The sequence below is a fragment of the Onychomys torridus genome, chromosome 1 (genome assembly GCF_903995425.1).
Source record: "Onychomys torridus chromosome 1, mOncTor1.1, whole genome shotgun sequence".
Classification (NCBI taxonomy): domain Eukaryota; kingdom Metazoa; phylum Chordata; class Mammalia; order Rodentia; family Cricetidae; genus Onychomys; species Onychomys torridus.
Window position 1 is genome coordinate 127,599,768 of NC_050443.1, and position 15,033 is coordinate 127,614,800.

A 15,033-nucleotide genomic window follows, 5' to 3' on the forward strand; every position below is an offset into this window, starting at 1 on the left:
AATTGGACTGCTTGGGCATTTTGATGTCTAATTTCTTGAGTTCTTTATATATTCTGGATATCAGCCCTCTGTCAGATGTGGCGTTGGTGAAGACCTTTTCCCATTTGGTAGGCTGTTGCTTTGTCTTGTTGACTGTGTCCTTTGCTTTACAAAAGCTTCTCAGTTTCAACAGGTCCCATTGATTGATTGTTTCTCTCAGTGTCTGTGCTACTGGTGTTATATTTAGAAAGTGATCTTCTGTGCCAATGCATTCAAGAGTAATTCCTACTTTCTCTTCTATCAGGTTCAGAGTAACTGGATTTATGTTGAGGTCTTTGATCCACTTGGACTTAAGTTTTGTGCATGGTGACATATATGGATCTATTTGCAGCCTTCTAAACATTGACATCCAGTTGTGCCAGCACCATTTTTTGTTGAAGATGCTTTCTTTTTTCCATTGTACATTTTTGGCTTCTTTGTCAAAAATTATATAATTTTTGACATAGGTGTGCAGGTTAATGTCAGAGTCTTCAATTTGATTCCATTGGTCCACATGTCTGTTTTTATGCCAATACCAAGCTGTTTTTATTACAGTAGCTGTATAGTAGAGCTTGAGGTCGGGGATTGTGATGCCTCCAGAGGTTGTTTTATTGTACAGGATTCTTTTGGCTATCCTGGGTTTATTGTTTTTCCATATGAAGTTGAGTATTATTCTTTCCAGATCTGTGAAGAATTGTGTTGGTAATTTGATGGGAATTGCATTGAATCTGTAGATTGCTTTTGGTAAGATCGCCATTTTTTACTATGTTAATCCTGCCTATCCTTGAGCATAGGAGATCTTTCCATTTTCTGACATCTTCTTCAATTTCTTTTATTAGGGACTTAAAGTTCTTGTCATATAGTTCCTTCACATGCTTAGTTAGAGTAACCCCAAGGTATTTTATATCATTTGTGGCTATTGTAAAGGGTGATGTATGTCTGATTTCCTTCTCAGCCTGGTTTGTCTATTGTATATAGGAGGGCTACTGATTTTTTTTAGTTGATCTTGTATCCTGTTATGTTGCTGAAGGTGTTTATTAGCTGTATCAGTTCCTTGGTTGAATTTTTGGGGTCACTCATGTATACTATCATGTCATCTGCAAATAGGGAGAGCTTGACTTCTTCCTTTCCAATTTGTATCTCTTTAATCTCTTTGTGTTGTCTTATAGCACTGGCTAGAACTTCAAGTACTATATTGTCTAAGTATGGGGAGAGGGGACAGCCTTGCCTTGTTCCTGATTTTAGTGGTATTGCTTTGAGGTTCTCTCCATTTAATTTGATGTTGGCTGTTGGCTTGCTGTAAATTGCCTTTATTATGTTTAGGTATGTTCCCTGTATTCCTGATTGCTCCAAGACCTTTATCATGAAGGGGTGTTGTATTTTGTCAAATGCCTTTTCTGCATCTAGTGAGATGATCTTGTGGTTTTATTCTTTGAGGTTTTTTATATGGTGTATTACATTGACAGAATTTTGTATGTTGAACCAACATTGCATCCCTGGGATGAAGCCTACTGGATCATGGTGGATAATTGTTTTGATGTGTTCTTGGAGTCTGTTGGTCAGTATTTTATTGAGTATTTTTGCATCAATGTACATGAGGGAGATCGGTCTGTAGTTCTCTTTCTTTGTTGCATCTTTGTTTGGTTTAGGAATCAGGGTAATTGTAGCCTCATAGAAGGAGTTGGGTAATATACTTTCTGCTTCTATTGTGTGGAAAAATTTAAAGAGTATTGGTATTAAGTCTTCTTTGAAGATCTGGTAGAATTCTGCACTGAAACCATGTGGTCCAGGGGTTTTTTTTGGTTGGAACATTTTAATGACTGATTCTATTTCCTTAGGGGTTATTGGACTATGTAAATGGTTTATCTGATCTTGATTTAACTTAGGTATGTGGTACCTATCTAGAAAATTATCCATGTCTTTTAGATTTTCAAGTTTTGGGGAGTAGAGGTTTTTTGAAGTATGACCTGATGATTCTCTGGATTTCCACATTGTCTGTTGTTATATCCCCCTTTTCATTTCTGATTTGTTAATTTGGATGCTCTCTCTGTGTCTTTTGGTTAGTTTGGATAAGGTCTTGTCTGTCTTGTTGATCTTCTCAAAGAACCAACTCTTTGTTTCATTAATCCTTTGTATTGTTCTCTTTATTTCTATTTTATTGATTTCAGCTCTCAATTTGATAATTTCCTGTGTCTGTTCCTCCTGGGAGACTTTGCTTCTTCCTGTTCAAGGGCTTTCAGGTGTGCTGTCAAGTCACTAGTGTGAGATTTCTCCAGCTTCTTTATGTGGGCATTCAGTGCTATGAATTTCCCTCTTAGCACTGCTTTCATAGTATACCATAAGTTTGGGTATGTGGTGTATTCATTTTCATTGGTCTCTAGGAATTCTTTAATTTCTTTCTTTATTTCTTCCTTAACCCATTGGTGATTCAGTTGAGCATTATTCAGTTTCCTTGAGATTGTAGAATTTCTGTAGTTTTTTTCTGTTGTTGAAATCTAACTTTAAACCATGGTGGTCTGATAGAACACAGGAGGTTATTCGAATTGTTTTGTATCTGTTGAGATTTGCTTTGTGGCCAAGTATGTGGTCGATTTTCGGAGAAGGTTCCATGGGGTGTGAGAAGAAGGTATATTGTTTTTTGTTTGAGTGGAATGTTTTTTCGATATTGATTAAGTCCATTTGAGCCATAACGTTAGTTAAGTCCATTATGTTTCTGTTAAGTTTCAATTTGGCAGATCTGTCCAGAGATGAAAGTGGGGTGTTGATGTCTCCCACTATTAATGTGTGGGTTTTTATATGTGATTTAAGCTTTAGTAATGTTTCTTTTACATATGTGGGTGCCCTTGTGTTTGGGGCATAAATGTTCAGAATTGAGACTTCATCTTGGTGGATCTTTCCTGTGATGAGTATGTAATATCCTTCATCATCTATTTTGATTGATTTTAGTTTGAAGTTTATTTTGCTGGACATTAGGATGGCTACACCACCTTGCTTCTTAAGACCATTTGATTGGAAAGTCTTTTGCCAGCATTTTAGACTTAGGAGTTAGCTGTCTTTGAATTTGAGGTGTGTTTCTTGTATGCAGCAGAAAGATGGGTCATGTTTTCCTATCCATTCTGTTAGTCTGTGTCTTTTTATAGGTGAATTAAGTCCATTGATATTAAGGGATATTAATGACCAGTGATTGTTTTTTCCTATTTTTATTTTTTGGTGGTAGTGTGTGTGTACTTCTCTTCTTTGGGGTTTACTGCTGTGGTGTTATCTATTGCCTGTGTTTTCATGGGTGTATCTGCCTTCCTTAGGTTGGAATTTTCCTTCTAGTGCTTTCTGTAGGGCTGGGTTTGTGGATAAGTATTGTTTACATCTGGTTTTGTCTTGGGATGTCTTGTTCACTTCATCTATGATGACTGAAAGTTTTGCTGGGTATATTAGTCTAGGCTGGCATCCATGGTCTCTTAGTGTCTGCATTATATCTGTCCAGGTCCTTCTGGCTTTCAAAGTCTCCATTGATAAATCATGTGTTGTTCTGATGGGTTTGCCTTTATAAGTCGCTTGGCCTTTTTCCTTTGCTGCCCTTAATATTCTTTCTTTATTCTGTATGTTTAGTTGTTTCATTATTATGTGGTGAGGGGACTTTTTTGGGGGGTCTAGTCTGTTTGGCTTCTTGTATCTTCATAGACATTTCCTTCTTTAAGTTGGGAAAGTTTTCTTCTATGATCTTGTTAAATATATGTTCTGTACCTTTGAGTTGGTATTCTTTTCCTTCCTCTATCCCTATTATTCGTAGATTTGGTCTTTTCATGGCGTCCCAAATTTCTTGGACATTTTGGGTCATGACTTTGTTGGTTTTCGTGTTTTCTTTGACTGATGAATCTATTTCTTCTACCATATCTTCAACACCAGAGATCCTCTCTTCCATCTCTTGCATTTGTTGGTTATACTTGCCTATGAAGTTCTTGTTTGTTTACTCAGATTTTCTATTTCCAGCATTCCTTCTGCTAGTGTCTTCTTCATTTTTTTCTATTTCCCTCTTCAGGTCTTGGATTGTCTCCCTTGCTTTTTCATGATTTTCATTCAAGGATTTATTGTTTTCTTCTGCTTTACTTGTCCTTTCCTCTAGTTTTTTTCATAGCGTTCTTCCCATTTTTTGTTTGTCTGTTCCTCCTCTTTATTTTTGATTTCTTCTATATAAGGCTCTAGCCTCCTCATGATGTTACTTATAAGGTTGTTTTCTTCTTCTTCCATTCAGGGATATTCAGGTCTCGCTGTTGGAGAAGGACTAGGTTCTGGTGATGCTGTATTGCTGTTTATTTTGTTGTATGTACTTCTGCCTTGACATCTGCCCATCTCCTCTTGGGTTCATTCTTGGTCTTATCAGTGTACTTAGTCCAGAGAGAGCTGACAGATTTAGAGAGCCTCTCTCTGGTCCAGATGGAAGCTCTGGGCCATATGGGAGGCCTGGTCCAGATGAGAGTGTTGGCCGGATAGGATCTGGGGAGCTGGACTCTGAGTCTCAGGAACTCCCTGGGGTTTCCTTATTTTGTCCAGATGGGAGCTCCTCTTGTACAGATGGGAGTTCCTCTGGTCTCTGTTCCAGATGGGTGTTCCAGGGCAGGATGGAAGCTGGGGGCTGGCCTCTGATTCTCAGGAAGTGCCTGGGGTCTCAGGCAAATTGGTGTGGGGGCAAGGTGTGGAGATCTCAGTGTCTGCCTGCAGTCTTGGAAAAGGGGAGCCTTCCCGCAGGACCCGCCAATTGGCCGGAAACTGGGGCCAAGTTGGGCAATTCCTCCCGGAATGGCCTGTGTCCAGAGGTGGGTCCAGGAGCAGTTGCTTCTCTGACTATAACCCCAGGCACTCACCTCTGGTCCAGATGGGAGTTCCAGGGAGGGGACAGGAAACAATGGATAATTAAATTGCTTAATAATTAGTCATCTATGATAATTATACTCGTAGCCATGTTAGTTAAGTCTTCTGGGTGTACATAGATATTTTTCAGATAGATAGGTAATCTTCAAATACTTCAAAGACCTTCAGAATATGGCATTTAAAATATTTTTAAAAATTTAGACTTTCTGGACAGTGAGACATGTCTGGTCCTGATAGCACCAATTTATTTCAGAGAAGAGGATGGGCATCAAAGACACTTCATATGGAGTTTATCTTCACCTTGACAAAAATAGCCATTTGGGCAAAAAACTGTTCTTGCCTGGACTGCTTGATCAACTGGACATGCAGGACCCATAGAAAGGTGACCACTGAACTTTGCTTGGCAAAATGGTCCTTCAGGTTCCTGCTTCTCAGAGGGAACTGCCAAACATTCTACAGGACACTCAGAAAAGTGAGCAAGAGACTCTAGCCCTGTGGACTGAAGACAGATGCCTCAACTTTACAAAGGAACATCAGGTGACTGTCCAGACTGCCAGCTGTCTCTGTCAACCCTGCAAGACTCTGGAAAGTTGCTTGCATCCTTCTCCTGGTTCTCAGGTAACATTATATCCTTCTGAGGTCTTTGATGTGGTTGAAGACTAGATAGTTATAATTTTGTTAGTTATGACAAAAGATAAGTTAGATATAAAAACCTTAGACTCACAAATATAAGATAGATAGGATATCTTCTTTAATATTATAACTGTAATTCTTGCTTGATAATTGTTTTGTTATCTATAATTTTACTATGTAAAAGTTAAAACCTTCCTTAAAAAAAAAAAAGAAAAGGGGAAGTGCTGTGGATATCGCTCAGTATAAATAAAATGCTGATTGTCCAGTTGCCAGGCAGGAAGTAAAAGCAGGACAAGCAGAAAAGAGAATTCTGGGAAGTGAAGGCTGGGGAAGCGAGACTCTGCCAGCTGCCTCCATGACAAGTGAGATGTAAGGTACAGGTAAGCCATGAGCCATGTTGCAAAGTATAGATTAATAGAAATGGGCTGAATATAAGAGTAAGAGCTAGACAATGGCAGGCCTGAGCTAATGGCCAAGCAGTTTAAATAATATAAGCGTCTGTGTGTTTAGTTTATAAGTGGGCTGTCAGACTGACAGGGCTTGGCGGGGGCTGGAGAAAACTCTCCAACTACAGGTCCCCAGTTATATAAAACAAAGAAATCTAGCTAAGCATAAACATTCATTACTTTCTGCTTCTCACATGCAGATGCAGTATGGTCAGACACCTCCTCCATTTCCTGCTGCCATGATTTTCCCATCATAGAAAACTAAAACCTCAAACCCTGAGTCAAAACAAACCCTTATTTTCTTATGTTTCTTTTGTCAGATTATCTTATCACAGCAACAGGACAAGTAAGTAATACAGAAAATAGTACCTATTGAAAATATCAATAGGACATTGTGGCAGGACTTGGGAAAATATTAATACTGAAAGACACAGGGACAGTGGACTCAAACTCATGAGGTTTCAGAAGTGAACAATGACTGTATTCAGAAAGAGGATAAGTGTCATTCATGTGATTAATTTTACCAAGACTCTGCCTCCATTCTGTTCATATCTTGAGAATTTACATTAAGTGAAACTTAAAGATAATGAGTGAGTGTGTTTGATGGGGGAAAGCATAAAACAGGAGACCATTCTTGACTACTGCATGGCTAGTCTTTACTGAATTACTCAGTTCTGCAGTGGGACAAAAAGAAAGACTGAGCAGTTTGTCAAGAAGCAAAGAAATCAAGAAACTTAAACTTTGCCACCTATGTATGTTCTAAAAAAGAAACTGAGTAAGCCCATGGTTCCCAACAGCCAGCTCAGGTCCTGGTCCCACAGCCTGGATGCCTCCCAAACAGTTCAAGCTATTCAGTTGTCTCACTTATCCAGAGGGCCTGATCCAGCTGGGGGCTCCACAGCCTTTGGTTCATAATTCATGTGCTTCCATTCGTTTGGCTATTTGTCCCTGTGCTTTTCCAATCTTGGTCTCAACAATTCACACTCTTACAGTCCCTCCTCTTTCTCGACAATTGGACTCCTGGAGCTCTACCTGGGGCCTGGCTGAGGATCTCTGCATCCACTTCCATCATTTATTGGATGAGAGTTCCAGCACGACTGTTAGGGTGTTTGGCCATCTGATCAGCAGACTAGGTCAGATCAGGCTTTCTCTCGACCATTGCCAGCAGTCTACAGAGGATGTGGAAGGAGGTGACTGGACCTGCCTGTACTGAATCCACCAGGTTTAAATGAATCCCCAGGGGAGTCTTGGCCCTGGAGGAGATGGGAATGGAGGGGAGGGGATGGTGGGAAGTTGGGGGCGGGAGTGGGGAGGACAGGGGAACCCATGGCTAATGTGTAAAATTAAAACACAAATATAATTTTAAAAAAGTTAAAAAAAAAGAAACTGAAATTGTTAAATAACATCATCTTGTATCTGAAACAGTGGAAAACATACGCTGAGGGAAAGACCTACATGTCATAGACTCCCACTTGTGAAATGAAAAAGTACAAAGCTTGAACTGATGACACATTGATAGGATTCCCTGTTCCTCAAAAGCAACTGCCTTGTAAACTACTTCCCCAGGATGAACATATGAAAGCAGATATGACTGTGGTCCCAGAAGGCCAGGCTTCATCCTTAGCTGGTAACACTACTTGGCAGCATGACCCACAGAGTGCTGGTTTTGCAGATATTAAGTGTGCAAGATAGAAGAGTTCATGGAGTTTTGTTCCACACTTGTAGATATCAGAAGAAGCCAGACAATTGTGTGGTGGAGTTGGAGTCATTGCAATGTGACTTTGACAGGCCAATTGCATGAATTGTAAAGGGAAAACTAAATGGAATAGAGATGCAAAGATATTGTATCTGAACTGAAATAGTTGCCAACAAAAGCCACGTGCACTAAGTGCGACTAACTTAAATAGAAGTTATGTGTGATAAACAATATATAGTTGGAGACATGGTATCATCTAACCCCTTTAAAACTAAAATCCCAAACATTGAGCATGGAGCTATAGGATTTGATGTTTTCATGGTCTTGCTTCGGTCAATTATTTCCTCACTATGCCTTCATTCCTATCTTTTGGAATGGGAATGTATACTGTGTGGTATTATGCTGGTGTGTTTCTGTAGGGGGTTAAGAGATTTCCTTGAGTCCCAGAAGAAATTTTAAAGTTGGGACTGTTAAAGACTGGGGATTTTTGAAGTTGTAGTAAATACACTTCGCACTGTGAGCTGGTCATGAGGTTATGTGGGTAAGGGACATTTTGTGGTTTCAATAGAAAATGTCCATATAGTTTCATATGTCTGAATACTTGATCCCCAGCTGGTGGCAATATTCATGAAAGATTAGGTGGAGCTTTACTCAGCGAAGTAAGCCACTGGTGGTGGGCTTTAAGATTTTATAGATTGGTCCCACTTGCTGATCTCTCTTGACTTCCTGTGTGCAAGTGCAGTATGCTCACCCAGTTTCCTGCTAATGCTTCTATGTCTTCCTTGACTTATATATGTCTTCCTTACCATAATGGTCTCTGATTCCCTGGATCTGTAATCCAAAATAAACCTTTCTCTCCTGAGTTGTCAGGGTATTTATCATAATGACAGGAAAGAAACCAACAGAGTCATCTAAAGGTTTGTAACATGTAGCCATTACTATATTGAAATATGGCCCATCTATTCCTAGCCTTTCCAGGACTTTGATCCTGAAGGGATAGTGGATTTTGTTGTTTTTTTTCTGCATCTATTAAGATAATTATGTGATTTCTATCTTGAGTCCATTTATGGAATTACATTTATTAATTTACCTATGTTGGAACATCCCTGAATCTCTGAAGCCAACTTGAATCTCTGGCCAACTGTTGGCCAGAATTAAAAACTTTTTGTATTGTTGAGAACATTTTGGCATCAGGGTCATATTGATTCAATAAAAAGATAGTAAGCCTTCCTTTCTCTTTCATTTTGTGGAATAATTTGAATGATGTTGGTGTTTGTTTTTCTTTGAATGTTGGGAATTTTACAGTGAATCCAAGTGACTCTTGGCAGTTTATATATCTGTTTAAGTTTTATTTTATCTTCCTTTAATTTTGGTAACCCATATGTATATACAATTTCATGTATTTTTTATGTTCTATAGTTTCATGGTATATTGGTTTTGTGTATTATATTTATGATTTTCTACGTTTTACTAGCATCCTTTTTCTCTAACTTTATTCATTCACACTTTAACTTTTCATTAATATGACTAAGAGTTCATAGTCTTCTTTATCTTTTTAAAGGACCAACTCTTAATTTTAGCAATTCTTTGTATTATTAATTTAATATTATTCATTATTTTCTGCTCTGATCTTAATTATTTCTCCCCATCTACTGATTTGGGGTTTGTCCTGTTCTTGTTTTTCTAAGGTTTTAAATTCTTAATCTGAGATTTATCAAAAATGTTATAGGTATTTCAGCCTATAAACTTTGACTCAAGACTGCCTTTATGGTGCCCCATAGATTTTGATAAGTTGTGTGTTCATTTTTGTTCAGTTCTAGGAACTCTTTCTTTCTTAATGTATTCAGTGACTCATTTGTCATTCAATGATATGTTATTTAATCTCCATGAATTTTTATGTCTTCTATACTGTTACTTGCTACTGATAACTAGCTTTACCTGTGGTCTGATAGAATACAGGGTATTATTTCAATATTACTGTGTTTGTTGCAGCTTGCTTTGGACTCTAACATGTAGCCTATTTTGGACAAGATTCCAAGAGCTGTTGTGAAGAATAGATATTCAATTGTGATTAAGTAGAAAGCTCTGCAGATGTCTGTTAGGACCTTTTGATTTTGCATGATATTTTACTTAAATCTCAAGACGAGTTGTTGGGCTGATGGTTTGAAGATGTCCCAGAAAAGCAAGGCCAAGAAGGGAGCTAGTGCTAAGATAGAATTGCTTACTGGATTTGAGCCTATCTTGTGGCAGTACAGGGAATACACAGGGGTCAGAGGAACTATGTGACAGTATAACTATAGATGAGGCTGTACAAGACAAAGTCTTGTGTGGGAGGCTTGGGGAATTCATTAGAGCCAAAGGACCACACAAAATGATATTCTAGAAAATTGCAGATGGGCTAGGCCAGGCACACATCTCAACAGGAACAGAAGAATTCACCATATTCAGTGGAATCTCGTGAAATCTCATAACCCTTCGCTATTCATGTTTTTACCAGAATTCTAATCTGAACTCCCATGAGAATCATCCATTGAGCTCTTCTTTTAGCATTCTAGCATTTCCTTACCCTGTGTCAACACTCTTCCACATCCCTCCAACAAACAACTTAAGGTAATATCTATCATCCTCCAACTTCATTCTAGACATGCTACTTGTGGGGGTATAGCATGCCATGATGTGCTTCAAAATAGAATGAATCACAAAAGAAAATAAATACTCTCTATAAAGAATTAAATCCTCCTGAGACTGTTTTCTTTCGAGGGGTTTGGTGGTGTGGGTTGAGTCAGAGATACACTATGTTACCCTACTGCCTCTGCCTCTCAAGAGCTATGGTTAAAGGAGTACACCACAGTGCCCAGCCTAAGACTATTTTTTCAATCATTAAAAAAATCAGTGGAATTTCCCCTTCTGTGTTAGCATGTATATTGGTGTTACTCTTGTTCATATTTTGTTGAAGCAGCCACATTGATGGAATATCATGAATCTAGTTTCTCTAACATAACTAGAAGACAAAAACCTCACATAAAGTTTTCTGTTTCTCTTATTCTTATGACCTTTCCATCAACGGAAAGGGGAAACTCCATGGAGCACCAACCATAGACAAAGAATTGCAGTGATTAAGGAAGGCTGGGAGAAACAGAGATCCTATGAGGAAGAGGCCCAAATTGGTTATCTAATGCCAAGTGATCATCCCTTTATTTAGGGGTGTGAGTGTGTGTGTGTGTGTGTGTGTGTGTGTGTGTGTGTGTGTGTGTGTGTAAAACAGTAATTAAATAAATAGAGGTCATGTATATGAGAGAAAGCAGGGTGGGTGACATAGGGTAAATGGATGGAAGAAAAGAAAGGATGAAAATTATGTAATTACATTTTTATTTTAAAATATTTTTAATATATCAGTGAAGCATCAGGCTCAGATGCCAAATTATGCAAATACATCTGCTCTGTGTGGAATGGGGGACCATATTCTAAATAACTCTTCACTTTTTTCCTTTCTAATCAGTATCTCTAACCTTTATCTGCCTTTCAATAATCTACATACAACTATAGCCTCCTATTTAACATGTCCTCACTGTAGAAATGCCTGAGTTTCCTTTCACTACTGGGCTCATATTTCTTACCACTACCATGCCTGCCATTATTTTCTTGGTTTCTGTATATTGCTCAGCAGTCAGAAATAATAATTACTGATCTAGTCTTCAGTAGGTTACCAGCATGCCTCACAATGTTTATCATTTTTTGACAACAGTTTGTTGATGTTGTTGAAGGTTGTGAGAAACACCATGAAAGAGGAACTGGAGGCAGCACAGACAACACATTCCCCATTGGATGTGTTTCGAACACACAAGCTACGTAAGTGGATCTGTCTCATGTCCTTTGTGAGATAGACTACACACAGATACTATGAAAATGGTGTAGTGGTGGCTCCTGCTTTTAATACCACAGTCAGGACACAGGTTTAGGCAGATCTCTATGAATTTAAAGCCAGCCTAGTTTTCATACAGAGCGCAAGACCAGCCAAGGCTATATATTGAATCCTGTCTCAAAAAAAACAGTGTAAATATTAATCTTCTTATTAACAGACTTAAAGAGAAATGATGAGGAATTTCTATAGCTAGGGAGCAATCCAAGGGTTTAGACTATACTAACACACAGTTAACTGTGCTGTGAGGAGGGTTTATCCAATCACTCTGACAAGTTCATTACTTACTAGAAACTACTGCTTAGAACTTCAGTCAAGGAAAAAACTTGAAATATAAGCTTCCTCATTTGTCTGTTTCCATATCAAAGGAGATAAAACTTCAAATATCAACTACATGAGGGTATACATATCAATGAGTATATACAGATATAAAGTTATAACTTTAATTCAGATCAAGCTTTAGGAAAAACTCTAAACCCTGGATGGACCCAGCTTATATCTCAAGAATTTCCTAACCCCTTAAAAAAAATTTAACAGTGATAACTTGTTTTGTTCATACAATAGTTTTATGATTACAGAATGATCTACAAATGTATCAATTTTCAAGAAAATATATGCCTCAATATTTTAACTAGTAAAATAAGCTGCATGGGGTAATTACATGATCATGTGTTGAGCAACTACTCCAAACCATATGATGGGAATTTCCTCTTTTTTTCTCTACAGATTTATGTCATTAATATGTGTTTCAGGCCTGCTTATGCACCTCCAATACCTGAGCAATAATGTGTTCCTACTGCAATGTCTTTATGGTGTGCCGTCTATCCCAGCTAATGTTCTTGGAAATTTTTCAATGAACCACCTTGGCCACAGAACAACACAAATGATTTTCATGTCTCTGTTGCGAATCTCCATTTTGGCCACCATATTTTTGCCTCAAGGTAAGAAAAGGACACATGATTACCAGAAAACATACAGCCATCCTTTTTCTCAGGATTTGCCAGATCCTACCTATAAGAAATTGGAGATAGGAGCATCCTATGGATTTGCTGTAAGGAGTCTAGGCATTTATAACACATTATTCTATTAAGATAATAGGATAATGGCCAAAATTTCAGTATAATTAGGTTCAGATTGTTATCTTTATTGCATGCAATAAGTGTCTGCTACATTTATTCCCAAATGTGTTTAGGTGAACAAGGAATCAGCAAGGGATAAGTTTTTACAGAGTGTAGGTGGATTTGAGTCAGGTCAACAGAGGAGGAGAGGAAGGAAGAATGCAGGACTAAGAAGCAGAGGAGGAGGAGGTTGAGAACATAAGAGATTAGTTATTACAAAGGCTATGAGAGGACAGAAAAAGAAGGGACAGAGAGGAACTCTGAATCTATGTAGATACAATTTTGTCTTAATTAAATAAATAAAGTAGACAGATAAAAGAGCCCAGTGTACTTAGGTTCTGTTCACTCAGATTATCCCATCACTGACCATAGCTTGTATTCCCCAGGACTCTGGGGAGGAATTTCTCAGGGCAGGTCCCTGGGGAAATGCCAACACTTCATAGAAATTATGTAGGTTAAGAACTTAAAATTCTGACCAAAACACACTGTTCCTTCCTCTGTTCCACAGGTTCTCATTACTTTTGCTTCAGTGACAATTTATTTCCTGAATATATGTATCTACTCATAATTCTCATATTATATCACCAAGAATCGATGAAATATAAGCTTCCTCATTTGTCTGTTTCCATATCCCGCCCCCACCATCCCCCAGCCCCCCCTTCTATTACCATCTCCTCCAGGGCCAAGACTCCCCTGGGGATTCATTTAAACCTGGTGGATTCAGTACAGGCAGGTCCAGTCCCCTCCTTCCAGGCTGAGCAAAGTATCCCTGTGTAAGCCTAAGGTTCCAAACAGCCAGCTCATGCACTAAGGACAGATCCAGGTCCTACTGCCTGGGTGCCTCCCAAACAGTTCAAGCTATTCAATTGTCTCACTTATCCAGAGGGCCTGCTCCAGCTGGGGGCTCCACAGCCTTTGGTTCATAATTCATGTGCTTCCATTCGTTTGGCTATGTGTTCCTGTGCTTTTCCAATGTTGGTCTAAACAATTCACACTCTTATAGTCCCTCCTCTTTCTCAACAATTGGACTCCTGGAGCTCCACCTGGAACCTGGCCAAGGATCTCTGCATCCACTTCCATCAGTTATTGTATGAGAGTTCCAGCATGACAGTTAGGGTGTTTGGCCATCTGATCACCAGACTAGGTCAGATCAGGCTTTCTCTCAACCATTGCCAGCAGTCTACAGAGGATGTATCATTGTGGATTTCTGGGGACCTCTCCAGCACTCTGCCTATTCCTGTTTTCATGTTGCCATCATTTATCATGATCTGTTATTCCTTGTTCTCCCTTTCTCTTCTTGATCCAGCTGGATCTCCTGCTCCCCTAAGCTTTCTTTCCCTCAAAACTTGCCCTTCATTTCTCCCACTGTCTTCCAGGTTGTTCATGTAGAGCTCATCCATTTCTCTGTCATTGGATGATCCCAGTGTCTTTCCTAGGGTCCTGTTTTCTAAGTAACCTGCCTGGAGTTGTGTAGCAGTCTAGTCATCTTTGTTTCACATCTAGTATCCTACTATGAATGAGTATATCCAAATGGATGGATCTAGAAAAAAATCATCCCAAGTGAGGTAACCCAGACTCAGAAGGCTAATTTTCTTCCTTGCCTCAAGAAACACTCCAGCTTTCATAGCCCTTTTAAAAAATTTAGTTATTTTAATTTGTGTGTATGAGTATTTTGCCTGCATACATGTATGTGTACCACATGTGTGCCTGGTGTACAGAGATGCCCGAGAGGGCATTGGATCCATTAGAAACTGGACTATAGATAGTTGTGAGAAACCATGTGGGTGCTAAGAATCAAACCCTCATGAGACTTTTTAAATTGGGTGGAAATTGATCCTGTGAATGGTTTGACAACTTTGACAGTCTTCCTCACAAGAGTCCTTATCCTTGAGTCGTCAGGCACTATTCCAAATCAAGCCATACCCCAGCTTTCCCACCACTGTAGGCTTTCTGTGCTTCCACTCTCCTGTAGTATTGCACATAGACCATGGAATTTAAATGCTGTGTGTATCTGAATGTGTTGACAATCCTCCATAATTTTCTTCATGACAGCCCTACATTTCTGCATGAAAAATTGCTGAGACCTTAGAGACAAAAGTTGAAAGTAATTTCCTTCTGCAGCTACATGTTCTCAAGTAAATATGAGACACTGGATCCGATTTTCAGAAGCTTTTCTTCATTGTAAACCAATGTGTGCAAATAGGTCACCTATCTCAGCTTGTAGTCATTGACAATTTACATGTTTCTGCAGTCTCCCTACACTAAATTTTAGATCTATACAAATTCCCAACAAAATAATATTCCATTGGAGGCTGGGGAGCTGAAAACTTCTACACT

At 38.9% G+C, this 15,033-nt stretch overlaps 1 protein-coding gene across 3 annotated transcripts in view; it reads left to right on the forward strand.

The window, feature by feature from the left end:
• Positions 1-15,033, forward strand: part of LOC118569679 (solute carrier family 22 member 19-like) — a 43,665-nt gene that overhangs the window by 26,651 nt on the left and 1,981 nt on the right. For 2 of the 3 annotated variants that reach the window (XM_036167820.1, XM_036167834.1), the window contains 2 exons: positions 11,424-11,536; positions 12,302-12,519. In XM_036167820.1, coding sequence (XP_036023713.1) covers positions 11,424-11,536; positions 12,302-12,519 — 331 coding nt within the window. Of the gene's footprint in view, positions 1-11,423; positions 11,541-12,296; positions 12,520-15,033 lie in introns of all 3 variants that reach the window. The other variant, XM_036167827.1, reaches the window with a different exon arrangement.